Source organism: Triticum aestivum, chromosome 1B (assembly GCF_018294505.1).
Source record: "Triticum aestivum cultivar Chinese Spring chromosome 1B, IWGSC CS RefSeq v2.1, whole genome shotgun sequence".
Taxonomy (NCBI): Eukaryota; Viridiplantae; Streptophyta; class Magnoliopsida; order Poales; family Poaceae; genus Triticum; species Triticum aestivum.
Window position 1 is genome coordinate 546,491,821 of NC_057795.1, and position 26,679 is coordinate 546,518,499.

General features: G+C 44.2%; 2 protein-coding genes and 1 long non-coding RNA gene across 6 annotated transcripts; all 3 read right to left on the reverse strand.

Annotated features, from left to right (window-relative positions):
• Positions 1-10,630: 10,630 nt before the first annotated feature.
• LOC123137331 (uncharacterized) lies at positions 10,631-12,203 on the reverse strand. Of its 4 annotated transcripts, none has more exons than XR_006468074.1 (3): positions 11,690-12,163; positions 11,478-11,557; positions 10,631-11,008 (listed from the first exon to the last, which is right to left on the reverse strand). It is a non-coding gene; the product is annotated as an uncharacterized lncRNA (long non-coding RNA). The 4 variants fall into 4 exon arrangements; XR_006468082.1 differs by having other exon boundaries at positions 10,631-10,997; positions 11,690-12,162; XR_006468071.1 differs by having other exon boundaries at positions 10,631-10,997; positions 11,478-12,203.
• Positions 12,204-18,259: 6,056 nt separating this feature from the next.
• Positions 18,260-20,074, reverse strand: LOC123094455 (protein Rf1, mitochondrial-like). Its single transcript, XM_044516460.1, has one exon. The coding sequence runs from the start codon at positions 20,072-20,074 to the stop codon at positions 18,851-18,853; it is 1,224 nt and encodes a 407-aa protein (XP_044372395.1). The 3' UTR covers positions 18,260-18,850.
• Positions 19,887-21,073, reverse strand: LOC123094463 (protein Rf1, mitochondrial). Its single transcript, XM_044516467.1, has one exon. The coding sequence runs from the start codon at positions 21,071-21,073 to the stop codon at positions 20,108-20,110; it is 966 nt and encodes a 321-aa protein (XP_044372402.1). The 3' UTR covers positions 19,887-20,107.
• Between the last annotated feature and the right edge of the window lie 5,606 nt (positions 21,074-26,679).

Genomic DNA, 26,679 nt, shown 5'->3' on the forward strand with positions numbered 1-26,679 from the left:
CCTTCGGCCACAAGGGGTTCCTCAATGGGTAGAATATGACCAATACCCATTCTTCTTATGGCTTGGGGAGGAATTTCATCACCTACATCACAAGTACCACTTTGCTCCACTTGGGAGCCGTTATTTTCGTCAAACTCCACGTTACACGTCTCCTCAATGAGTCCGGTGGACTTGTTGAGAACACGGTAAGCATGAGAGTTTGTAGCATAACCAACAAATATGCCCTCATAAGCTCTAGCCTCAAATTTAGACAAACGAACACCTTTCTTGAGAATGAAACACTTACACCCGAACACCCGGAAGTACTTGAGATTGGGCTTGTTTCCGGTGAGTATCTCATAAGGAGTCTTGTTCAAGCCTTTGCGGAGATAGAGCCGATTGGATGCATGACATGCGGTGTTGATGGCTTCGGCCCAAAAGTTGTATGGAGACTTGAACTCCGCCATCATGGTCCTTGCCGCATCCATCAATGTCCGGTTCTTCCTCTCCGCAACACCATTTTGTTGAGGGGTATATGGTGCAGAATATTGATGCTTGATCCCCTCATCACTAAGAAACTCATCCAAGGTGTAGTTCTTGAACTCGGTGCCGTTGTCACTTCTTATTGTCAAGATCTTTGCATTATGTTGACGTTGAGCTTCATTTGCAAAGTCGATGACGGTTTGTTGAGTCTCACTCTTCCTCTTGAAGAAGTATACCCAAGTGTATCTTGAATAATCATCCACAATCACCAAGCAATACTTTCTACCCCCAAGAATATCAAAGGATGGAGGCCCAAAGAGGTCCATGTGAAGGAGCTCCAAGGGTCTCTTCGAGTAGATGATAGTCGTGGGAGGGTGAGCCGTCTCATGAAGCTTTCCTTCGATACAAGCACTGCAAGCACGATCTTTGGCAAAACTAACATTTGTTAGTCCACGGACATGGTCCCCCTTGAGAAGACTTTGCAAAGATCTCATATTGACGTGGGCTAAACGGCGATGCCAAAGCCATCCCACGTCAACTTTAGCCATTAGGCATGTCGCGGTCTTAGTGGGTTGCTCCGAAAAGTTAATCACATAGAGACCATTCTCGACATGCCCAACAAAGGCTACTTTAAGAGTCTTGCTCCACAAGAGGGCCACGGTATCAATATCAAAGAAGGTGGCAAAGCCCATGAGTGCAAGTTGACGAACGGAAAGTAAATTGAACGCAAGGGACTCAACAAGCATGACTTTCTCGATCGTTAGATCATGAGAAATGACAACCTTGCCAAGACCCAATACCTTAGAATGTGAGGCATCACCCCACTCGACATTGGTGGGCATAGATGGGATCTTTTGCACGTCCACCACCAAGTCCTTGCTCCCGGTCATATGATTTGTTGCTCCACTATCGAGCAACCATGATCCCCCACCGGAAGCAAACACCTACAAGAGATCAATGCTTGGTTTTAGGTACCCATTTAGTAATGGGTCCTTTGATGTTAGTAACAAGGGTCTTAGGAACCCAAATAGACCATTCAATGTACTCATAAGAAGAACCAACAAATTTAGCATAAACATGCCCATCACTAGCACGGCACAACACATAAGAGGGGTTAAAGTCGCCGGCTTTGTTGGGAGAGATGGCTTTGCCCTTTTTGGCATCACCACTCTTCGCATTGTTCTTCTTCTCCTTAGGAGCACCCTCTCCCTCCTTCACAAAAGTTTGCTTAAGCGGGGGAGGTCGTTTGGTCTTGTTATTCTTCTTCTCGTTCTTCTTCTTGTTCTTGGACTTGGGTGAGAACCCAACTCCCTCCTTGCCCACAACTTCCTTTTGATTGCTCAAAAGGTCATTTAGGTTCTTCTCACCTTGTATGCATGACACAAGACCTTTCTCGAGTTGTTCCTTCAACTTGGCATTCTCCTCCACAAGATGCACATGCTCACAACACGGGTTAGTAGCATTTGCATTATCAATTAAGACCATGTGAGGAAATGTGGCCTTTTCCTTGGTTAGCTTAACTTGGAGTTGAGCATGAGACTCCTTGAGGTTTGCATGAGCACCTTTCAAGACCTTATGGGCCTTGTCAAGTACATCAAACTCCTCCTTGAGTCTAGCATGATCAACCCCAAGTTTAGCCTTCTCGGAAGTTAGCACACGAGACACAACAAGAGCATGATCAAGATCTTTCTTTAATTTGGCATGGTCATCGTTGTGTGACTCCTCAAGAGCCAAACGATGCCCACGCTCTTCCTCAAGAGCATTAGAGAGATCCGATATCTCATCGGCATAGTCACGACTATGACCTTCCATCTTAGAGATGGTTTCTTCGTGAGCCTCGATCATGTCATTGGCTTCACCAAGTTGTTCCAAGAGAGCAACGAAGTGCTTCTTGGATTTGCCCTTGAGCTTACTCATGAAGGACTCAAATTCATTTACCTCCTCATTAGACCCCTTACCATCATCAAAGCCAACCGTCAAAGAAGGATTAGGAATAATGGTGGTTTTGATGTTGGGGGTTACCTTGTTAGTGGCTTTAGCCATGAGGCACTTGGCGGTGATGTTCTCGTTGGGTGAGTCGAAGAGAGACACCCGGGGAGTTGTGGCAATGGCAACGGATGCCATAGCCATTGCTTCACTATCTTCATCATCATCGTCATCCTCACGGTATTCTTCTTGAACCACCAACCCGCGAGTAGGAGTCTTCTTGGTGAAGTTGTTCTTGTTGGGGAAGGACTTGGCTTTGTCTTTTCGGATGAACTTGCCACCATTGTCTTCCCGCTTCTCGTAAGGACAATCCGCAACGAAATGGCTCACATTGCCACAGTTGAAACAAGTTCTAACTCGTTGCTTGCCCTTGAGGCCACTTGAGTTGTTCTTGTTGAAGTTGGGTCTTGTATTCTTCTTGCTCCAAAATTGTCTTGAGGCAAGAGCCATGTGCTCATGATAATCATATTTCGTGTCTTCGGGGTTGCTCTCCTCATCTTCCTCTTCTTCCTCTTCTTCCACACTAACCTTGGCCTTCAAGGCAAGGTTGGGCTTCTTTGCCCTTTGAGAATGGAGCACCGCATTGTCGGCGGTCTTGTCCAAGATGCTCATTGCAACGAACTCATCCAACACTTCGCTTGAGGTCATGGAGTGGAAGTCCGGTCTTTGACGAATGACGGAGGACATGGCCTTGTTGTAGGGCATCATGGCCTTGAGGAACTTGCGCTTGATCCAATTGTCATCCGTGTCCTTGCTCCCATGATCTCGGAGTGAGACCGCGAGTTTGGTCACTCTTCGAAAGAGCTCACGAGGTTCTTCATCTTCTTTCATTGCAAACTCATCGGCTTCATCTTGCACCACTTCATAGTTGGAGCGTTGAATGCTAGCACTTCCTCGATAGAGAGACACAACACATTGCCATGCGTCTTTAGCCACGACATGAGGTCAAAGATGAGGGAGATCTTGGGAAGGATTGCATATTGGATGATGAAGAGAGCACTCTCATTGAATTGATTATCCATGGCTTCTCGAGGGGTGAAGTTGCTTGGGTCATGTGGATAGAAACCTTCTTCAATGATTCTCCAAAGATTATTATTCACATGTTTTAAATGACGCTTGAAACGATAAACCCAAGAATCAAAATCCTCATTTTTCACAATCTTAGGAGGAGGACCGGCATGATTTAAATGAGTAGAGGGAATCGGTCCACCATAAGTAGGAGGTTCCACATGGGCATAGATGCCGGTGCCATTTCTACCACTAGTAGAAGGACCCTTTGTACTATTAGCTTCCCCCTTGTCGGAGTTAGCATCCGTTACCTTGTTAGTGGGATCACCCACTTTCATCGGCGAGGTGGATAGTTTAAGTCCTTCTAGGAATTTAGTAAACATGCTTTCAACCTCGGTCGTCATGGAGGTTTTCAATGTGTCTAAAGCCACATTGAATTCCTCACGGGAGATCGAGGTTCCCCCATCGGCCGTAGACGAGATAAGATTCACACCGGAGTGCTCCTCCGCACCGTCGTTGGTGTCAACCATACTCTTCGGACGGCAAAGTCCTTAATAAAGAGACGAGGCTCTGATACCAATTGAAAGGATCGATATGGTTGACTAGAGGGGGGGGTGAATAGGCAACTAACAATTTTTAAGCTTTTCTTTAACAATTTAAACCTTGCAACAAAATAGGTTGTCTAGATATGCAACTATGTGGACAACCTATATGATGCAAAGACAACTAGCACACAAGCAAGCAATAGATACAACACAAGTAAGCATGCAAAAGCAAAGGCACGAAATAACCAAGAGTGGAGCCGGTGGAGACGAGGATGTGTTACCGAAGTTCCTTCCTTTTAAAGGGAAGTACGTCTCCGTTAGAGCGGTGTGGAGGCACAATGCTCCCCAAGAAGCCACTAGGGCCACCGTAATCTCCTCACGCCCTCACACAATGCGAGATGCCGTGATTCCACTATTGGTGCCCTTGAAGGCGGCGACCGAACCTTTACAAACAAGGTTGGGGCAATCTCCACAACACTTGGAGGCTCCCAACAACACCACGAAGCTTCACCACAATGGAGTATGGCTTCGAGGTGACCTCAACCGTCTAGGGTGCTCAAACACCCAAGAGTAACAAGATCCGCTAGGGATAAGTGGGGGGAATCGAATATCTCTTGGTGAAAGTGTAGATCGGGGCCTTGTCACCCAATCCCGAGCAAATCAACAAGTTTGATTGGCTAGGGAGAGAGATCGGCCGAAAATGGAGCTTGGAGCAACAATGGAGTTTAGGGTTGGAAGAGGTGAGTCTTCTTGGAGAAGAAGACCCCCTTTTATAGTGGGGGGACAATTCCAACCGTTACCCACCACTCAGCCCGCGGCCCATGGAACTATCCACAGGCGCGGTACTACCGCACTGGCATGCGGTACTACCGCGGTGGACCGCGGTACTACCGCGAGCACGGCAGAGACCCGACCAAGAAAAAGGAGCACCGACAGGGCGCGGTAGATCCGCAGGAGCGGTACTAATGCGGACCCATGCGGTACTTCTGCAAGGCAGACACGGGCCAGGCCTGGTAGGCACAAATGTAAAAAATTACATCCGTGACTACCTCCGCTGAGAAAATGTCATGCAAAAATCCGACACGAAACTACCGCGACCGAGGGTGTGGTACTACCGTGAAGGGTGCGGATGTAAAAAATTACATCCGCCCCTACCTCCGCTCCTGCTCCGGAACCTGGTCTGGTGCCACGGTACTACTGCATGGAGCACGGATGTAAAAAATTACATCCGCGCCTACCACCGCTTGAGAGCAGTGCCTGACCAGAGCTCGCGGTACTACCGCTCGGATGAGCGGTACTACCGTGGGAGCCTACGGTACTACCGTGCCGGAGCCCGGTACTACCGCTGGCTCCTGCGGTAGTACCGCTCAAAAGAGCAGTACTACCGCTAGCCTGAGAAGAGCAAGACTGAGGCCTTCATTTCGCAGAGACACGGTGAGACGGAGGAACACTCCGAGGAGCTCGAGGAAAGGCGGTGCAGAAGGGAATGTGTACGTGAGATTCCACCCAAACCTTTCCAAAGCGGACCCCTCTTAATAGTACGGCTTTCCTACAACTCAACTCCACCAAACCGTAGAGAAAGGCCGTCTTCTATAATCTCCGAGGGGCATCAAATCGTCTTGTGTTTAGTCGTGATATATCTGAAAAGCTCAATACACACGATTAGTCCACAAAGGCATTGTCATCAATCACCAAAACTACATAGGGACAAGAATGCCCTTACAGTCTATGCTAACATATACGTTGCATAACATTCATGATTTGACAATGTTCATTCATATAGCGCGTTCATGCCTAGCTCATTAACCATCGCAAATATGTAGCGGTTGTCTTTCTAGTCATATGAAGATCTATTTAATGGTTAACTAGCCGGGCTAACGTGTGATGTGCAATATGGGGCATAACTCTTTTTATGAGTTAATTTTGACACACACGTGATTTCTATGTGCATGCATGAAATGTCGTAATATTTGATTTACTTTATAGCAAGGTGTATAGCGTTGCACCGAGCCATCATATGCGAGGGGTATATGAAATTTGGTGATCACATATTCAATCGCACTATGTTATGTTTAGTGCAAGTGACATGGGCTATGACCCTAATTATCTTTTAGTTTTGTGGATGCATTCACCTATATGAAAGGAATGCATGATTTAATTCTAATCTGTATGAGGGATTCTTTTATGACATACAGGTTATGCTTAAATATTAGTTTTGCTAGTCTCAACATATCGTATATGGGCATGCGACTAAGTGAATCTAGTCAAATATTTATATGACTTTGGATTTGCGGTGCATGAGAATATTTTTATGAAGTTTCACTTCACTTGTATTAGTACTAACATCATGTAGCAACATTGTGCCCATGTGTAGCATAACCAAGTGAAGTATGTTGATTTCTTCTTGCTTGTATTATCACCAATGTAGCACAAACTGTATGCTCATAGTGTAACCAAACAGAAGTATATATCGATTTATGTTTCGCATGGACATGATGAAGTTAACTAGGCACATGGCATGCAAATATTATCATTTTTTGGATCTTTGCTTCATGATTACATAACTAGCACCACATGATGCAACAATGACTGCATTTAGGGATCTGGACAGGCTATAACTTATATGCAAGACATATGCCTGAATTTCCAACAACATAGGGCTTTATGAAACCAAATCAATATGAGGTTTATTTTCATTTCTATCCTTGATTTGTATCAACATGGGATGCAAGATCTCCATGAGACCAAAACAAGATGAGCGTAATTTTTTGTCTTGACTTGTATCCACATGGAGATGCAAGATCATCATGAGACCAAACAAGAATAATTTTAGTTGCATCATGTGCACTTAGTTTGCATCATTATAGGATTGAGGAGTGATATATACATATGATCATTAGGCATCTTATGCATTATCTTGATTTTTATCAGCATGGGATCAAGATCGCCATGAGACCGAATCAAGCACAAATACTTGGGTAGCACCGGACATATATGAGGTGTACGGTGAAAGAAAAGGATCATCAATGGGTATATTTTATCTTTGAATTGTATCAACATGGGATGCAAGATCACCATGAGACCAAAACAAGAAGGAACACATTTTTTATTCTGGAATTGTATCAACATGAGATGCAAGATCCCATGAGACCAAAACAAGGAGGAACATATTTGTTATTTTTGAATTGTATCAACATGAGATGCAAGATCACCATGAGACCAAAACAAGAGTGACTTAATTTAATCTTGGTTTGTATCAACAAAGGATGCTAGATCCCGTGAAGTCAAACAAGATGTGCCATATGGAGCAACATATAACACCACTATTGTTTGAGACATATGATGCAACAGGAACGCGTCAACAAGGAAGCAAGGAGGTAGCCATGAATTCTAACCTTGCCTTGGCTTTCCTCCCGTACGCGTGAAGTGGTGATGTGGATGAGCAACGCCAGCGTGTAGCAGCTTGTGGGCGGTGCAGATGATGTGCAGCCGGCGACGTCGACGATGAGTGGCGCGGACGGCGAGCCGTCAACAACATGTGTGGCCGACGAGGAGCGGCGCGACGGCGACAACGGCGAGCGGACGGCCGGCCACGACGACGACGAAGCTAGCAGCGTTGCAGCATATGTATATGTGTGAGTGATGTGCAGGTGTGATGGGCAGGTGATTGAGTGAGCGATGACTTGGTGAATGATGAGCGAGCCTCCAAACTACATTGACGGGACTGGTATATATAGGAGCGGGGACAACAGCGGGAGTCCCGTGATCGTGGGAGCTTTGCCCACGTTCTTTCAATCGTGTGGGAATCCATTTAACTGAGCTTATCTTTTATGCGATCCGCTTCCTCTTCGATCTCTCTAATGGGCTTTAAGAGTTTTTTTTGTTGGTTGGTGTTGGATTGGCCGGCTAATTATCACTAGTTGAATACCCGTGCGTTGCCACGGGATAACATGTAAATTTTATGACAATAACTTATTGATTGAATGTGTTTTATTTAGACGGAGAGGTTAGTAACTATGAAAAAAAAATATCACCATCTATATTCGTGCTTCCTCGCCCACCCCACCCCCCCTCTCATTAAATGTCTTCCCACTACATGTGTGATGTTTCATCATCATCCATAAGCTTGTTCTAGTTGACGATTACCTAACGGAATTCATGTTGCCTCGTGTTCCATATTATCGCATCTAATGTCCATCACTTAGATGGATAATAACAACAAATGTACGGCTGGCCTCAACTTCACCTCAAACTACACATGACACATGCTCCCTCTTACCCCCCCCCCCCCCCCCCGGTGTTTTCACATGAAAGGTAAGAGTATATAATAGATTTGGGTCGTTGATCTTATTAATTAGTGGTCTGATTAACTCTTACCTTCTTATCTCATATGTAAAAAGAGGGCATAAGAGGGAGAATGTTAAAATTTGCCATCACTGTATGTGTGAAACAACAATGGTAACCGAGAACTTTTGTGAGAAATTCCTTCAGACACAATATAGTAGGCCATGGTGAACTTGTGTGATTAAGTTCCTTGAGAACACAATATAGTTTGCAAATCCTTTAAGGAATCATAATTGGTGCTTAGTTTATCATTCTAATTCACTGTTGGAGTTCAATATGATTCAACAGAAGCTAAGTAAAAGTAAGTAGTATTGCCATATTAGTGGTATGCTTATTTCAAGATTTGAAAAGATCCATTGCCCGAAAACCCTGTAAGCGCCCCTACTAAATAAATGTGAATGGAAGAGAAAGTGTTTCAAAGTTTCTTACCAGCGTTAAGTCACTGCAAATTGTGTGTGCTCATGTACATAGCCGACAAGTCGATAATAAAATCAGATCTACATTTCTAACAAATAAAACAGTTCTCTAATGAGATAAGTATCACTCAACCTGTAGGGATAATCTGATATTGAACCAATTATATATATGTAAAAATATGTGATTCAATTTGGGTGTACATGAGCATGAATAATTGGGTAGGCATAAAAAGCTAGGAGCAAAAACTGAAAACACAAAGGTACTCGTCAGCAACAAAACAACTCACTTCTATGACACATCGACAATAAAAAACCAACACCATATTTTTGGTCAGGTGGTTCATTGAGGTGATGGCCCAAAGGTCTCATAGAACTATGCTCTAACTACTACTATGCTACTTTGTACGGTCTAGAACATGTATATGTACTGATTGTGAAGCTGCAAAAAAAGGAGTATAATGGGTCCTTGTACGTCTAATTAAATTCATATATCCAGTGAAGTGTGTAAGGTTGAACCAAACTGCAGGCCATCAGTACATTACTCTAAGAGGTGGCTTATTACTAAATTAAAGATGCTGGCATTTAGTGCATAAGTAAATACAGAAAGCACAATAATAAAGCTGCAGAGCCACATCATAAAAGAGTAGTAGTATTACCACTTAGGCATATTTATTGACAGTTAAGAGGGAGAATGATAGATCCATCATCAGCCGCAGAAAAAATAGAAAGGAAGTAACACTAATTCTCATATCTTGAACCAGTGTGCTGCCATGACCCGTCACTAGGGTCAAACGTTATTGCCCATCGCATCGCCACACTGCTGTTCTGTGTTTTCAATTTCGGCTGAGAAAACCAGATTTTGGCCATCTTGGCCTGGGGCGAAAAATAGCTTCCGGTGAAAAAAAATGGATTTTGGTCAAATTTAAGTCAATTTTTGGTCAAAAATTGATGAAATTTTGACCAAATGTTTTGAAAATGTCCGAAATTCGGCCATCTCGGCCTGGGGCGAAAACTTCCACAAACCGAAAATCAAAACCTTGCTGCTGTTCTGCCCCCGCTACTGAATCGAGGTCGAGCGACATGCACACTGTGGCGTGCTGTGGTCATGAGGCAAGGCAACCCAAATTTTCTCTTAATTTGCTCTATCTCATAATCCCTCGCCTTCAGTAGGTTGTATAGCTTCTTGTACTCTACAATATGATAGCACATAGTGACAAGAGAATTAGTGGTACTGCGTGTCTCCTTCAGGAAGCTTGTTTTCTAGCATGCCATCAAAACACCTGATTATCATTAATAATTGTTATTTTCTTGTAATCAAACAACAAAGGAGCTGCTCGATCAAGTATTTTCCAAGCCCAATTCAACCAACAATGTTGAATGGTTTTGCACTACTGAAATTGGTCACGACCATCTTCAATCAGAAGGAACACGTCTCAACATTAATTAAAGCAAGCTTGCACAAGTATTAGTAGTTTAGTAATATGATTTAGGGGCTATTGATCTTAAAAACTAAGTGTAACCAAATTCAAGGCATAACAAGCTGAACCAAACATCTCCACTCCACTGCCAAGTACAAACAGACTGTCGTATGTACGAATCTCATCTCTCCCTCCTAAAAAAATGTGGAAATCGTGGTACTGGTAGCACAAAAAATGCATGTTTGATCGCACTAAGCCTATGAGTGACTCTAGTGATTGCTAGCAACCACTGATATTACCCTAAAAATCTCTTCCAAGCAATCTGTTAAACTTGCATAGAGAAGAACCGTCTTTTCAATGACGTGCTCAAACTAATACATAATTCAGTTTGCATGCATTCATTAAAATTGAATTGTCTAACGCATGCACATTCTCACTGGTGCCGCTTATAGAGAAGCTAAATACATAATTTATTATCCAGACTAATTTGTTGCGATCAATATTTTGGTTAATAGTCCCCAAATCTGGCTGGAGCCAGCATCATAGACATGTCTAGATTGTGTAAACACTCACTGCCAGGAAAAAAATGTAAACACCTCTCCTCTGCCTTGACATCTGTTGTGGTCTCCACCACCATGGCATTGGGTCGTCGTTAGTGTGGCGGAGGATGAACTCCAAGCCATTAAAAACATATGACGCAAAAGCAAAGTACTCCATCCATTTGCCTAAACTGGAGCTGTATGAAAATTCTTGTAGTTCTTAAGTATTTCACAAATCTCGGCAGGAAGTAACCATCAATGTTGAGACTCCTTCAATATCTGCACCATCTCTGCTCATAAGTAATTGAAATATAAAATTAAATTCAATATAATAAAAACTGAGTGACCTAAAAGTGGATTTTGAAACATTTGAATGGAAATGTCATGAGGATTGCTTTCCCAATCTTCAGAAACTGAAACATGCATCATCATCAAAATTCAGTTACAGAGTTCAGTTTCATATTTCAGGTTCTCCCAGAAAACATGATAAGGCAGAGGCTTCAATCTAAATCCCTAAGTGACTAATTTGAAGTGTGGGGTACTAAGCATTCCAACTGTGTGAAACTAAATTCAATCCAAACCGAAATACAGAAGAACTACATAAGGTTCATCTTGGCATAGATAAACCACAACTTTTAGAAGTGCAAGGCATTGGTAATTCATCTCCAGACCATCGAAAACCCAAAGTAAGTTGTGAAATATTTCCAAACATCTAGAGCAAAATTGTCTGAGTTTCTGGCGCATTATCCACTGAATTACCTGACAATTCCAACAATTGCATCCAGTAGTAGCAGCCACTCAAAATCTCTCCCAAATACATCCTCGTGCAGAAATAATCCCTAGTGCGTAGCTCAAATCAGCATGAAACTACATGAGGATCCAATTCCAACCAAAGCAATATAATCAAGGGTAGCAAACTAATGGGGAAGGGAGACCGTGGAGATGCAGAGAGCCCAAGGCACGATGCGCACCTTGGCCTTCCAATATAATCAGTACTCCCCGCCGCCTCCGCTCCATGGCTCGGCCACTCATCACAAGTGGTGGAGAAAGATGCCCTCGGTGGTCGGCCCGTCCTGGCTGTGAAGGCGGCGACGGATCCGGGAGTGGTCCAACCTGTGAGGGCGCCGCTACTCCTTTCCGGTGGGTTGTGGATCCCAGCGGCATCAAGGTAGGAGGAGAGCTGTGCACAACAGCGTCACCCGTGATGATACAGGAATGGCAGACCAGGTTGAGGCCCTCATCAAACTCGTGATCTGAGTCAGAGTACAAGCCCATTGAAGCAGCGCCGATGGCGTTGGCAGAGTGCTTTGTCCGCGGCCATGGGGCAGATGGGCGGCGACGATTTTTCTCGGGAGACCCGGAGGGAGACGGGGAATACTGGATTGGGGCGAGGGGCTTGGGAGGATGGAGACGTGCGACGTGTGGTCGTGAACCTCGTGGGTAGCGGCTGTTTTTTTTACAGGGCATCAAGGCGGGGAAGGACCACGTGCGATCGGGGGATCGAACGAGGTCGAACCATCACGACGTTCGATCCCCTTTAATAGTAGAGATAAGCTAATGTTTGAGGGCCGTATGCATTTGGGCCATGGACTAGCTAATTACTCCATTAGTACTTAACCTTTTTTTACTCCATTGGTCTTAACCCTTTTTTTTTACGATTTCTCAAAAAAAAAATCTTTTTTTACGAGGATTAGTACTTAACTTTTTTTTGAACATCAGTACAGATACAAGCGCTCATATACACACGCATATCCCTCGAACCATCTAACCACAGGTTAGTTCGCGATTAGTACTTAACCTTGCCGCCTAATATAATCCAATGCATGCACGTAGCTCGGTGCATGTACGTACATACATGAGTGCATGTACGTATTCATTTCGTGTAAGTGCACTTGGTCAGATTTATTCTAATGCCGCGGGAAAGCATTTTTTCCACTGATAATTATATGACGGCTTGGCATTTTCTTTATACATCATCGCGCGTTATATTATTTTACGCGAACATTATTGTGCCAATAAACCTTTTTAGCAATGAGACAGAATAATGCTCGTAAATATGATATAATATTTTACAATATTAGCGTCCTGTATAAAACTTTGAATTTGTGTCAATGTCGGTATTTCGCCGTTGATGATGGCGTATGTGTACGAAAGTCATATGTCCTCGAATTTATGTGACGATATTGCTCCTTTCATTTTATTTCTGGGTCTGTTGTTTTATATTGAGCGGTGCGGCGGAAATTCATCTTTACTCTTCTCTCTGCATATTCGACAATTCACTATTTTTTTTTACTATTTGAAAGTAATTGATTTTGTTTGACCAATAGCTAACCACCATGTTTTAGTTTGGCTAAAATCGGTGTCAACAGTTCGAGGCCGTATTCCTCGGCTGCTAGGACATCAGTCCATCTGTCATTGAGCAGATCCTGATCAGCTTGAAGCTGATGCTACTTCTTTTTCAAGCTTCTTGCAGTGGGTATTAGCCGGCGCTTAAAGCGCTCTTGTTCGAAGGGTTTCTCTGGCATGATGAATTCTTCGTCGCCGAGGCTCTCGTCTTCTTTGGAGATTGGTACGTAATCACCATCCTCCAAACCCTCGTTCCCGATGGGATCGTCGGGGTTGACTTGCCCCTCCTCCCAATCATCATGTTCGGATGTTGGTTCGACAGGGGCTTCTTGGTCTTCGACGTTATCCGGAGTATTGTTGTCTCTGGTGCCGGTATTGCTATCTTTTTCTCGGCGCGGTTTAGAGCGGTGTCGCTGATGACGACGCTTTGATGGTGCCACGGGAGAATTATTCTCAACTGGGTCTTTCCCACCTTCGTCGTCATCCTCTTTTGGGTGTATCCACCATATACACATCATATGTAGAGGTAGCCGTCCAGCGTCCGGTAATCGGCGGGTTCTAGCTTTGCTCTTCTCCGGTATCATCGTCCATGCCGTCGATGTCCTCGGAAGCGCAATCGAGCATGTCGGTTAGGTCCTCGACAGTGGCTATGAAGTGGGTGGTGGGTGGGACGTAAAATTCCCTGCTTTCAGCCCCTAGTGCGGGTTGGGCATAGTTCGGCAGCGATCCTTCCATAATGGCGAGAGAACGCATTAAGTTTGGAGCCTCCTTTAAGGGAGAGGTATGGACAGGGAGGCGAGAATCCATGGAGCGGGGTGGGACAGGAGTTCCCTGGCCGAGCTCGTATAACACAGACCTCGAGAGTTCGGAGCTGGTGCACAGAGGTGAGTCCGACTCAGTGAGGGTAGAGGGAGCCAGGAGTGATTCTGGGCCGGCCGGTGAAGCGATCCCTTCCGTGTCTCCGGTGTTGAGCTCTATGGCTGCAAAGAGTCCGGCGGTCTCTAAGCTCCCGTCTTTGGACTCGACAAGGAGTTCCGGATCTGGGGCCGGAGCTATGGTTGAGGCCGTGAATCCCTGGAAGATCAAGTCTCCTCGGATATCCGCAACGTAGTTTAGGTTTCCGAAACTAATATGATGACCAGGGGCGTAGCTGTCAATCTGCTTCAAATGACAAATCGAATTGGCATGCAGTGCGAAGCCGCCGAATACTCAGATTGGGCCAGGGAGAAAAGTCTCCCTCAGGGCGGAATTGTTGTGGATGGTTGATGGAGCCATCGAGCCTTCAGGTGATGACACAGTGGAACTCTCAATGAAAGCACCAATGTCGGTGTCAAAACCGACAGATCTCGGGTAGGGGGTCCCGAACTGTGCGTCTAAGGATCGAAGGTAACAAGGAGGCAGGGGACACGATGTTTACCCAGGTTCGGGCCCTCTTAATGGAGGTAATACCCTACTTCCTGCTTGATTGACCTTGACGAGTATAGGGGTTACATGAGTTGATCTATCTCGAGATCGTGATGGCTAAACCTTACATGTCTAGCCTGTATGATTATGATTCTACCTATGGACTAAGCCCTCCGGTTTATATAGACACCGGAGGGATCTAGGGTTGTACGGAGTCGGTTACAAAGAAAGGAAGGTACATGATCTGAACGCTAAGCTTGCCATCCACGCAAGGGAAAGTCCTATCCGGACACGGGGGAGGTCCTTCTACCTTGTATCTTCACGGCCCATCAGTTCGGCCCATGTCACATAGGCCGACTCCTCGAGGACCCCATAGTCCAGGACTCCCTTAGTTGGGCCACCCGAAAGGCTGAGCATGTTGTTTCTCGACATCCTTGAAATGGGCACAATTTTTTTTGCATGGTCTTGTATGGCCAATTCAAGGCACCACGCTAAGTTGTTTTGGTTTTTGACAAATTTTGATTTTTTTGAGGTTTCTCAATGAAAAAAGCCCGATAGATGGCCGAACATGACGCAACTTGCATAGGGTGTCAGAATTCATTCAAACCTGGCATGAATGCCTACCATGGGATGTCGAGTTGGCGTAAAAAATTGGAGATCATTTCTAGGATGTCCAAAAAACACTATGTTAAACGTAGAGTGTCCTTGTAGGCCAGAAGGCTCCATTTGAGAGCATGTTTTTTGCGGCATCCATCAAACGACCTCAATTTTCTTCATGAGCTTATATGACCATTTCAAGGCATCATGTCAAGTTGTTTGAGTTTTCGATAATTATTTCAATTTTGGGGCTTTTCTCGGTGAAAAATGACCGGAAAATGGTCGGATGTGGCGCAACTTGGCATCGGTGCCTACCATGGGCATGCCCACCTGCTGAAAAATGTTGGGTCACTTCATACATGTTAAAAAATAGACCATATTCAATTAATGGTGTTCGGGTAGGCTAGACCCCAAATGACCCAAAAGGTTTTTCATGAGATTATATGACCAATTCAAGGCATCATGTCAATTTCTTTCAGTTTTTGACAACTTTTGCATTTTCTGGAGTTTCTTTGGCTACGAAAAGACGGTAAATGGCCGGGCGTGTCGCAACTTGCTTACTGTGCCTGAAATCATTCAAATCTGGCATGGATGCCTATAATGAGCATGTCCACTTGCTTGCAAAAGTTGGAGTCATTTAAAGAATGATAAAAAAATAAACCATGTTCAATGAAGTTTTTTCTTAGGGTGCGTTGTTTCTCGAGATCCTTAAAGTGGCCCCAATTTTTTTCATGGACTTGTATAACCAACTAAAGGCACCACGGAAAAACATTGGTTTTCAGCAAATTTTGCATTTCTTTGGAGTTTTCTCCATAAGAAAAGGTCAAAAAATACCAGGCAATCATTCAAACTTGACATGAATGCCTACCATGGGCATTCCTACCTATTTGCAAAAGTTGGGGTCATTTAATATATGTCCAAAAATAGAGCATGTTAAACAGTGTGTTCGGGTAGGCCAGAAGGCTCCGTTTAAGAGCACGTTGTTTCTCGATATCCTTGAAATTGCCCCATTTGTTTATGGACTTATATGACCAATTGAAGGCACCTTTCCTAGTTGTTTGGGTCGTCGACAAGTTTTGCATTTTTTTTAAGTTTTCTCGATGAAAGAAAAACAAAAAATGGCTGGACATGCCACTCGTGGAATTTGGTCTATTTTGGGCCAGTCCAATAACCATTTTTTGAATTCCTAATAAATCCTAGAGGCCTACTTAGCCCATTCATGCAAGGCAAGAGGTGGGAATAATGTTTAGTCTCACAAATTCGAAAATTCTTCCCCTTTTTCAAAAATTGTTCAAAAATTCAACAAAAAAACCAGGAGTTCTAATTGATGTCCGCGCTTTCAATTTTTTTAGAATTTCAAGAATGTTCCTGTTTTCCAAAAAAATCCACACAAATTACAAAAAAACAGGGAATTAAAATAAAATTGGTTCAAAATTTTGGTTATATTTTTATGATTTTTTTCATTCCAAATAAGTTAGTTTTTTCCAAACAATGATAAAAAATATCAAAAAATGTTCGTGTTTAAAATTTTGTCTGCTCTTCTTAAAAATTATTCGTGTTTTGATATTCTGAGCAATTTTTAGAGACATAAACATTTTTCTAAATTTCTGTGTAATTTTACTAAATGCAAATATTTATAGTTTTTGAATAAAATTTGAACCAACGAACAATTTTTGAATTTTTTAAAAGCTCAAGCATTTTTCAAAATAAAGGAAAAAAGAAAAGAAACAAAGAACTAACAGAAAAAAGAAAAAAATAGTGAGAAAAAGGTGAGTTCGCTACATTAAATAGGTCGCTGAGAGATAGTTCTCTTAGTCCGTCTTTCCTAGTTACACACTGAAACTTATTCACTCGTGTGGCTAGCGGCGAGTGGTCAATAGCGGGAGTTACACGGTTTGATCCCTCGCATTGCCATTCCTTTTTCGGTGTTTTTTCGTTTTTCCGCATGGGAAAATGGGCCAGTCTAGTCGGCGGCCTCTGTGTGGTGCTGTCTATTTGAAGCTCTCTGCGTCATAATGTCGACCGCATGCACAGGGTGAACCCCCCGGGAAATGGGCAGGCCACTCCACACAGCGAGCAACCGGTTTTGGTAATTCTCCTTTACTGTTTTCCTGGATTTTATTTTGTGTTATTTGTTTTTATGTTTCTGTTTCTGTTTTGCTTTTGTTTTTGTTTCTTTTCGCATTTTTCTTTTTTTGTTCAAAAAGAAAGTGTCCGTGTTTTGGGAAAGAATCTTTGCATGCTCCGAAGAATGTTCATGTTTTTCATGAAAATTTTATTTTATTTGAAAATGTTCTAGTTTTCAATATTTTTTTAAAAAATTTAGAAAATGTTTGGAATTTCAATTATTTTGTTGATGTTTTCTAAATTTGTACAAAAAAGTTAATGTTTCAAAAAAAATTCATGTTTTCATCAAAATGACCGGAATTTGCAAAAATTGTTCACTCTGTAAGAACTATTTCGGTATTTCAAAAAAAATTCATGTCTTTAAAAAATTCCGATATTTTATGGCATTTTCTTTTTTTTTTAGAATTTTACAAATGATTTCTGTTTCTAAAAACATTCTACATTTTGTTTTTCATAAATTCAGTAAGTGTTTCGAAATTTTCCAAAAAAACATTTTCTAATCTCGATGCCACAGTGTTCTTAACGTTTACACGCTTATCAGCAATCAATAAAAGGGCATCATTCCTACTGGTCAGCAGCTGTTGGTTGAGACTATTTTGTTGGACTCTCATTTTGTGGAGGACCTGGCACTTGCGCAACAGCATTGCCCATAGCAAAGGCAAAGATAATGTCTCAGGGTCTGCAGAAATTTTCCCCGGTTTGAAGAGGAGATAAAAGGAGTACATCTGCAGTGTACAGGAACCGGTGGTACTGGAACTTGAGGTCAGTATGCCCATTGCTCTACTGTTGCATGACGCCTTCAGCCTGATACTCCGGACCGGTCAGTGTGCTTCCCTACCTTGTCTAACATTAGGGTGGCTTCTCGTCCCACTGCATCCCCGTGGTTGGGGGAAAGTGCAATGCCCTTGCTCATGAATTGGCTTCCCTATCATTTTTTGGGCCTTGTTTTGCCAAATTGCTTAGCCTTCATGCCTCACATCCAGTTTGTTATCATGTGTACATATGAGGAAGACACTAAAGTTCTGCAAAATCTTCACAGAAAACGCATTCATCTGATGGCTGCACAAAAAAGAGATGCAAAATTTAGTGATATGTCTACTAGCAAATAGTACTCCTCTTGTCTTATATTCTAGATCACGCCATTTTCTTGCCTGTGCAGCTCATGGTCCAAACGAGTTTTTTCTTCTTCTGAAATTTGCAAATTCATATTGTATTCTTATGGTTGCACTACACTGTTGGAACTGTCCTGGCTAAGGCTAATAGTAGCACTTTGAGGCTTGTAAATGAAGAATTGGTGTTTTCCAGTCCGAACAACACAAATCTAAATATTATCAGGTGAGGACTGAATTGCGAAAATTTGATCCGCCCCCGCGTCGCCTAGGTTAGGCGACACGGGCGGTAGCCCCCCACCGCGCCGCCACCAGCCCCCCCCCCTCCTCCAGCTACTCCCCTCGCCGCCGTCGGAAGCCACCACCGAGCGAAGCTCGCACTGTGGCGGCGGCGGCGGGGCCTCCCCCCGTTGCGCGGCTCTCCTCGCGCGGCGCCCGCGGCTGGCGGCCCGCGTCACGTTGGTCCATCGGCGCCTCTCCCGGCGTCCTAGCGGCCGGCGGCGCGCCTCCCGGAGGCGGATCCGGTGCCTCCGCTCCCTCCTGCGCCTCCTAGTGGTCGTCATGGCGGTGCTCCTCCCCGCGACCCCTCCTGGTGGCGGATCTGGGATCGCCTCCGCGGCTCCTCCTTGCCATCGTCGCCGGCACTGCCCGGTGCGACGCATCCTCCTCCTCCCACCCTCCCATGCGCTCCACCTCGCCTGGCCACCCATTCCCGTGGCCTGGCTGTCCGGCGTCCTCCCGACGGCAGGACCTCGTCCCGGCCAGGCCTCCTCTTGGACTGGCCGTGGTGGTGCTATGGGCCCTCGTGCATCCGGCTGTCCGGCGTCCTCCCGGTGGCCGAGCCTCATTCCGGCCATGCCTCTTCTTGTGCTGGCTGCGGTGAACTATACAGTATGTATCAATGCACACATCTGCTCCAGATTCAGCCATCTCATGAAACTTTTCCTTTGCAGCAACAGTTCGTCCAGCCAGAAATAACCCATCCAGTATGACGTTATAATTAAAAGTTGTAGGTTTAACTCCCTTGCGCAACATTTCTTTGAACAGAATCAGCCCATCGTCAATCCTTAAGTTTTTGCAATAGCCATTAATAAGTATACCATAAGTAATATTAGAAGGTTCTAAACCATATGACATCATATCATCAAATATTTTTGAGGCATCCTCCATCTTGCGGACTAGGCAGTATCCACCAATCAGTATATTAAATGTGCAAACATTAGGCCTCATACCTATGTGTGCTATCAAGCCAAGGATATCCCGTGCTTCTATTACCCTTCCTTCTGTGCATAGGTTCTGCATGATTGAATGGAAGAACTTAATATCAGGAGGAGGTATACCTTTGTTCATCATTTCAGTAACCAATTCCTTTGCTTTCACCAAATCGCCGTGTGTACAAAAACCTTGGATTAGGGAAGTATAAACAGCTGTGTCTGGTCGTACTCCCGTATCAATCATCTGATTAAACATAATCATAGCATCGTCCAACCTACCCTTTTTGCAAAATGCATCTATTACGGGTAAATATGTGACTGCATCTGGACTCACTCCTTGTTTCTGCATTTCATTGAAGATAAGCATAGCCTTATCAAGCTTCCCAGATTTAGCATATGCATTAATCAGTATGTTGAAGATACAACAGTCAGGTAGAATACAGTTTCTTTCCATTGAATTGAAGAGATTAATCATATCAACTAAGCATCCTTCGGTGGCATACCCATGAAGGAGAATAGCATATGAAACGTTGTCAGGTTTCAGGCCCTTCATAGCCATGGTATCAAAAATTCCTGCAGCTTCTTTGCTTCTTCAATGTTTGCAAAGAAAGGTCATAAACATGTTGTAAGTATGCACATCTGCTGTAACCCTCCGACTTGTCATCTCTTTGGATACCCTAACTGCCTCCTTCCAATGGCCTGAAGAGGAATATCCATGGATGAGGCTATTATATGTGACATTATCAGGTACGACACCATTATCAACCATCTGACGAAGGAAATACTCTGCCTTGTCCATTGCTTTGGCCTTGCACAGCGCATCAATAACCGAGGTATATGTCATCAAATTAGGCGCAACGCCCTGCTGCGCCATTTCATGGAACAGGCTGCACGCCTTGCCTACTTGGCCTTCCTTGAAGAAGCCATGGATGACCGTGTTATACGCCACCACGTCAGGGGTGCAGCCCAGCTCAGTCATCCTGTGAAGCAGCACGTTGAGAGCCTCATCTGTGCGCTTTGCGTGGCAGAGGCCCTTGAGAAGAGTGCAAACTTGAATGACGCCTGCCTTAAGTCCCGTCCTGAGGAGACGGCCGAAGAAAGCAAACGCCAGATCGAGGCGGTGTGCGCGGCAGCAACAGTCCATGAGGATGCCGTAGGTGCAGGCCGTTGGGTGCGCCACACAGCGGGCGCCTTGGGATATGCGGCTGAAGAGGTTGACTGCGAGTGCAAGGCCATCACTGCACGCCGCGGACGCCGGAGCGCGGGCGAGGGCGGCAAGAAGGTTGTTGAGCGGGCGCTCCTGGACAGGATTGGCCTGCCGCAGCAATTCATCGAACAGGTGGTGTGCGTCCTCCGGGGTGAGGTTGCCAGAGCGCGCACGCTCCGTGGCGGCGGCGAAGGCGGTGTGGGGCTCCCAGCTGCGTGAGGAATGGGAGGTGGAGGAGGAGTGGCGGGCGCGGAGGCGGAGGCGGAGTGGCGACATGGGCGTGGTGGAGGAGAGGCGAGGCATGGCCTTGGTGTGAAGTGGGAGCAAGGCGAGTGGGAGACGACGGGGCATGTGCTAGGTGGCAACCTTCAGCTATCCATTGTGTACAGTAGCATTTTTTTACAGTGACGAGTGAATAGGTCGTGAACTCTGGGAAGACGAGTGGGAGATCATCTTGCGGTTACTGTTGCACGTTTAGTTATTTTCTTTCTTCACAGGTAAATCAAATAATGTTCTTTTTCTCGGGGAATTAAATTATGTTCGTATATTACATACGGACACCGTATAACTCCGGTATCGCGTCGCGGGTGAAAAGGGCCTGAATATTTCCTACCAACAAGCCCCCCAGGCCCCACTAACTCACACGTCATTCTTGCATCTCATTGACACTGGCCCCGAAAAACGGCAAAAAGCAAAAGGTGTGAACCTTGTAATCTTTTCTATACAGAAAAACAGAATCCCACATCCTGTTTGCAATCAATGCAAATTAACATTGCTCAAGACCCAGAGAAAGCCCTAATAGAAGTGGGACCGTCTCTTCTGAGCTTTGAAGTCCCTTTTCCATTTACCAACCAAGTTCCTTTTTTCTTTTGTTTGTGCCATCTTTACCAACTTCTACTTCTTGGTTGGCTTGATGCTTACAGGTCTTGCCTCTGCTGATACTGGTCATGGGGACAAGAACTCCGTTGACGAACTTTCTGATTAACATAGAATCTATGAGTTTTTTCTTCTAATTACTAGTACTAACATTATTCAGTGCGTGCCCCCTTCGTTCTTAAATATTTGTCTTTGTAGACATTTTAAATGGACTATCACATACGGATATATGTAGACATATTTTAAAGTGTAGATTCACTCATTTCGCTTCGTATGTAGTCACTCGTTGAAATATCTAGGCCCTGTTTTGTTCATAAGTCTTAGGACTTTTTCTAGTCCCAACTAAAAAGTCCCTAGTCCCTAAAAAGTCACTCCCTGTTTGTTTTCAGAGACTAAAAAATCTCTAGTCCCTTCCTAGAGGTTATTAAATGACCATGTTGCCCTAGTATATAGAAAAATAACAATCAAACAACACCATGGGGTGACGAGCCAATGAATGCATGGAGGGGCATTGTTGGAAAAGTCCCAAAAAAGACTCTCCTTGAGAGTCTTCTTCATTTAGTCCCAAATGCCTAGTTTAGTCCCTAAAAAGTCCCTTCTGTTTGGTAAAAAAGTCTCTAAGAAGGACTTTTATTCCCTACACAAAAAAATCCCTGGAAACAAACCACCCCTAGAAAGACAAATATTTAGAAACGAAGAGAGTAATTCGTAAGAGTATAATTTTTTAGACCAAGAATGTATACATAGGCCGCGAACGCTCCTTATCTAGTCATTTTGACTGCCTGGCGCTGATATTATTTTTCCTACCTCCAAATAGTAAATGAGCTAGTCCAGTTCATTACGTCCCTAAAAAGGGGGGATTTACAGTTGTGCCAAATAAGAAGAATAACAAAACTAATCTCTACTAGAACTATTGTTGGGCATCCAATGTGCATGGATTATAAGAAGTTAAATCAATGAACTCGTAAGGATCATTAACCGCTGCCATTTATGCACTCGTTCTGCTATCTTAGGTTGATGGATACTTCCTCCGTCCGGAAATATTTCCGGACGGAGGGAGTACTTCAGATTTTTCTTTTCTTTCAAATAGCAGTCCACCTAGAAGATCAAGAAAAGACGTCATTCACATGCCCGTACGTATTGTATATAAGCTTACCGGCGAATAATTTTTGGGTTGTGTATTGTGCCTGCTACTTTCCGACGATGCATGACTGGTATGTCTGCTGAATTTGTTGACAAAATAATGGAAGTGTTTATTGATGATTTTTCTGTTTATGAAACATCCTTCGTCGATTGTTTGAGCAACCTTAACAAAGTTGTGCAGAGATATGAGACACTAATCTTATGGTCAATTAGGCAAAATTGGCAATATTAAAAACTGCGGACCTAGTCCAGCCGAGTCCCCTTTGCCAAGAATGGTACTAAGCAAACGCATCGCTGAGTTCACTACAAACTTGGCGAATCATGTAGCTCGAAGGTCCCCGTTTGTTCAATCCACTAGTACTTCATGCAGTATGTGCGGCTTCTACTAACGCATCACGTGTTGAACATCGCCCGACACTTTTGTCACTCCTAAACAACTCGTGAAACCATTAATTATGTGTGATGAGTGACATATATGTTTATTGTTATAATGCACTTGTTATATTTTCTTCATAACGACTACTTTGTTTTATTAAAAAGACATCATTGTAATGTGGTATCTGTATGTGGACCAATTTAAAACTAAAATTTATGTATCCCATGCAATTTGATGATGTGATCCAGGTGCAATATGCTGCAATAGCATCAATTCGGCATCAATTAATAACAGTGGCAGGCACCAAATACCGTGGCAGGCGGTGGAAAGTGCCCACCATTGCTGCACAAAATTTCCGTGGCGGGCGATGGGGATTGCCCGCCACTACTGATGGGCTACCACTGGCAGGCGACCGCCCGCCACTGATGGCATATTAGCAATGACGAGCACCCTTGAGAGCCTTGCTCGCCACTAGTAGGCTTTTTTCGCCTGCCACTGGTAGGCATTCCTGTATTAGTGATTTGCATTCAATCAATCTTCAAGATGTGTTTTTTAATGTTTTATTATCGCGATCTGATCTTTCACTTTACTTTATTAGTAATGATCATTGTATCTTTGTCAAAGAAGCTATTGATAAGGGATGGGATCTTTTCACTTTTAGAAGAACGGTATTTGGTGATACTGAACAATTATGAAAAAGCCTCAAAGAAAGATGTGAAGAGGTTTTGATGTATGGAGGGAGAGATAAACCTATGTGGATGCTATCTGCTGATAGGAAATTTACTGCTAAATCTCTTTACCTTCATCTCATCAAAACTGACATTGGCTTCCCACAATTTTTTTTGTGGAAAACAAAGGTCCCAGCAAAAATTAAATTCTTCTTATGGTTGCTAAATAAAAAAAGTATTCTAACTAGAGAACGTTTACTGAAAAGGGGGTGGAAGGGTGACAAGCAGTGTGTCCTATGTGGGAAAGAGGATGCCATAGATCATCTTTTCTTTTCCTGTTCGGTTGCTAGGCTCATCTGGAATTTAGTTTGCTATGCTTTTGATTTAAAACAGATCTCGGGCAATTTGAATGATTGTTTTGGGAGCTGGCTTAGCAAATTTCACAAAAAAAAATGACAAGAGGCTGGTCTTGATTGGCATCTCTGCCTTACTTTGGGCGATCTGGATTTGCAGAAATGACATTATCTTTGATAGAAAAAAGATTAATGACCCAATGAGAATAGTTAAAATGATGTGTAATTGGATTACTGATTGGGCTGTTTTGCAGAGAAAGGACCCAGAGGAAAAAATATTGATGCTGGGAGCAAGACTTATTGAGCAGGTAGCAAGTGAAATATACATGGCGACTCAGGGGTGTCGTATTGGAGTGATGCGACTGCAGATGTGATGGTGGGCTTTGGATGGTAGACTACTGTTTCCACCTAGTTGTCCCTTCAAAAAATAGTTGTTGTTTTGGATTTAATAGCTAAGACTGTCGTGTTCCTTTCTGTTAAAACCGTAGAAGTTATGCTTAGCTCTTAGCTGGTGCTGGATGATGATTGTCCTTTACTGTACTCGCTTTCGCTGGTTTCTTTAATGGAAATCGAAGGGGAAACCCTCTTTCGCTAAAAAAAACAGAATTTGAAAGCTTTCAGTGCATGGGAAAACTGAAGAAAATGGGGCTGCGCATAAAAAAACTTTGCAACGGTCAATTTTTTCATGTAAGAAGGGGTCATAGCTGAACATTGATCTGCTTCAGTTTGTGGTTCGCGCAGCAGCACAGTGCAGAGTCTGCATCTAAAGAACTGGAGCCATCCTCCAAACATAACAAAGAGCACCCTAATTAAAGGCTGCTGCAACTATGTGCACATACTGCAGAAGCACAAAATATTCAGAAGTCAGCGGGGCACAATGCCGCAGCTCCAACACACACACACACACACACACACACACACACACACACACACACACACACAAGGCCCTCTATGATACGCTGGGCCGATCTCTCATGATCTCTCATAATCGAGAGAATTGACCCCCACAGACCTTGGGATGAGTCCTCGGGGATCTACAGAGTGGCAACACATTGCGTGCTTGGAGATGGCGAATCCGCGTGCTTCTGGACTGATTGGTGCCTTTGGGATGGCCGGATCGAGGAGCTAATGCCAAACCTATATGCTTTTGTGAGAAAGCCTGCGCGGCTAAAGACGGCCAGGCAGGCCATGGTGGAAGGTTGGTGGCAAGATGTTTCCCCAGACATGACTACGCGTGCTCTACTCGAGTTCATTGCTCTGGTGGACTGGACGCAGGATGTGGATCTCACGCCAGGGGTGAAAGATAGGATCCATTGGGCTTGGTACATCACTGGGAAATTCTCGGCTAAATCCGCTTACATGGCATGCTTTGCGGGTAGGATTGAGGCGAACGATGCTACTCAGATTTGGAGATCCAGGGCGTTGGCCACTTGCAAGGTCTTTGTATGGCTTGCTGCACGGAACATATGTTGGACGGCATATAGACTCCAAAGACGTCACTTGCCTCACCCATCTGCATGTCCTTTTTGTGATCAAGCCCAGGAGACCATTGACCACTTGCTGTTGGGGTGTGTGTTTGCTAGGCAAGTTTGGTCACGTATTACCAGTGAGTGGGGAAAGCCCTCTTGGATGCCTACGGCAGACGCTAACTTGGTGCAATGGCGGACCGCTCTCACTCTGCAGAAGTAGCTAAGGAAGGAGATTTGGACGGTGGTCACCCTTGTGGCATGGACGATCTGGAGACACAGGAATGACATAGTGTTCAATGGTGCTTCCCCCTCGGCGGATGTAGTGCTTAGGAGGATTGACAAGGAGGGGCAGGACTGGAGGGCCGCGAGTTTGCTACGTGAGCACGGCTCTTTGCCACGTAGAGTAGTGAGGTTGGATATCAGCGAGTGATCCGCATGTGGATCTTTTTGGCTTTGTAAGCCGTGGAGTTGTAATGACTTGTTTGCCATTCTTGGCACTTTCTATCTATGCTTCTGATGCGTCAAGCTTTCGACGCATCCTTGAAAAAAAAGATGGAAAAGCACCTATTCAATCAATTAAAAGGTTACTGTTGATACTAAAAACGAATAGAATACAGAGCAAAACCAAATCAGAAACACAGTATTGTGGAGACAAGTTTGATTTCCAACTTTAGAAGCGAACAACTTTGTTCCCCAATTCTCTTCTAACTACATAGGTGCTACCTCTTGAGTTTGCATTGGTTTTTCCCTTGAAGAGGAAACGATGATGCAGCAAAGTAGAGTAAGTATTTTCCTCAGTTTGAGAACCAAGATATCAATCCAGTAGGAGACAACGCACAAGTCACCGAATACCTGCACAAACAATCAACAACTTGCACCCAACGCGATAAAGGGGTTGTCAATCCCTTCACGTTTATTTGCAAAAGTGAGATCTAATAGAGATAGATAAACGGTAAAGCAAATATTGTTGGTTTATAGATCGGAAAGTAAAAGATTGCAAAATAGTAGATCGGAAACTAGTATGATGTAAAAGAGAACTTATATGATGGAAAAGAGACCCGGGGGCCGTAGG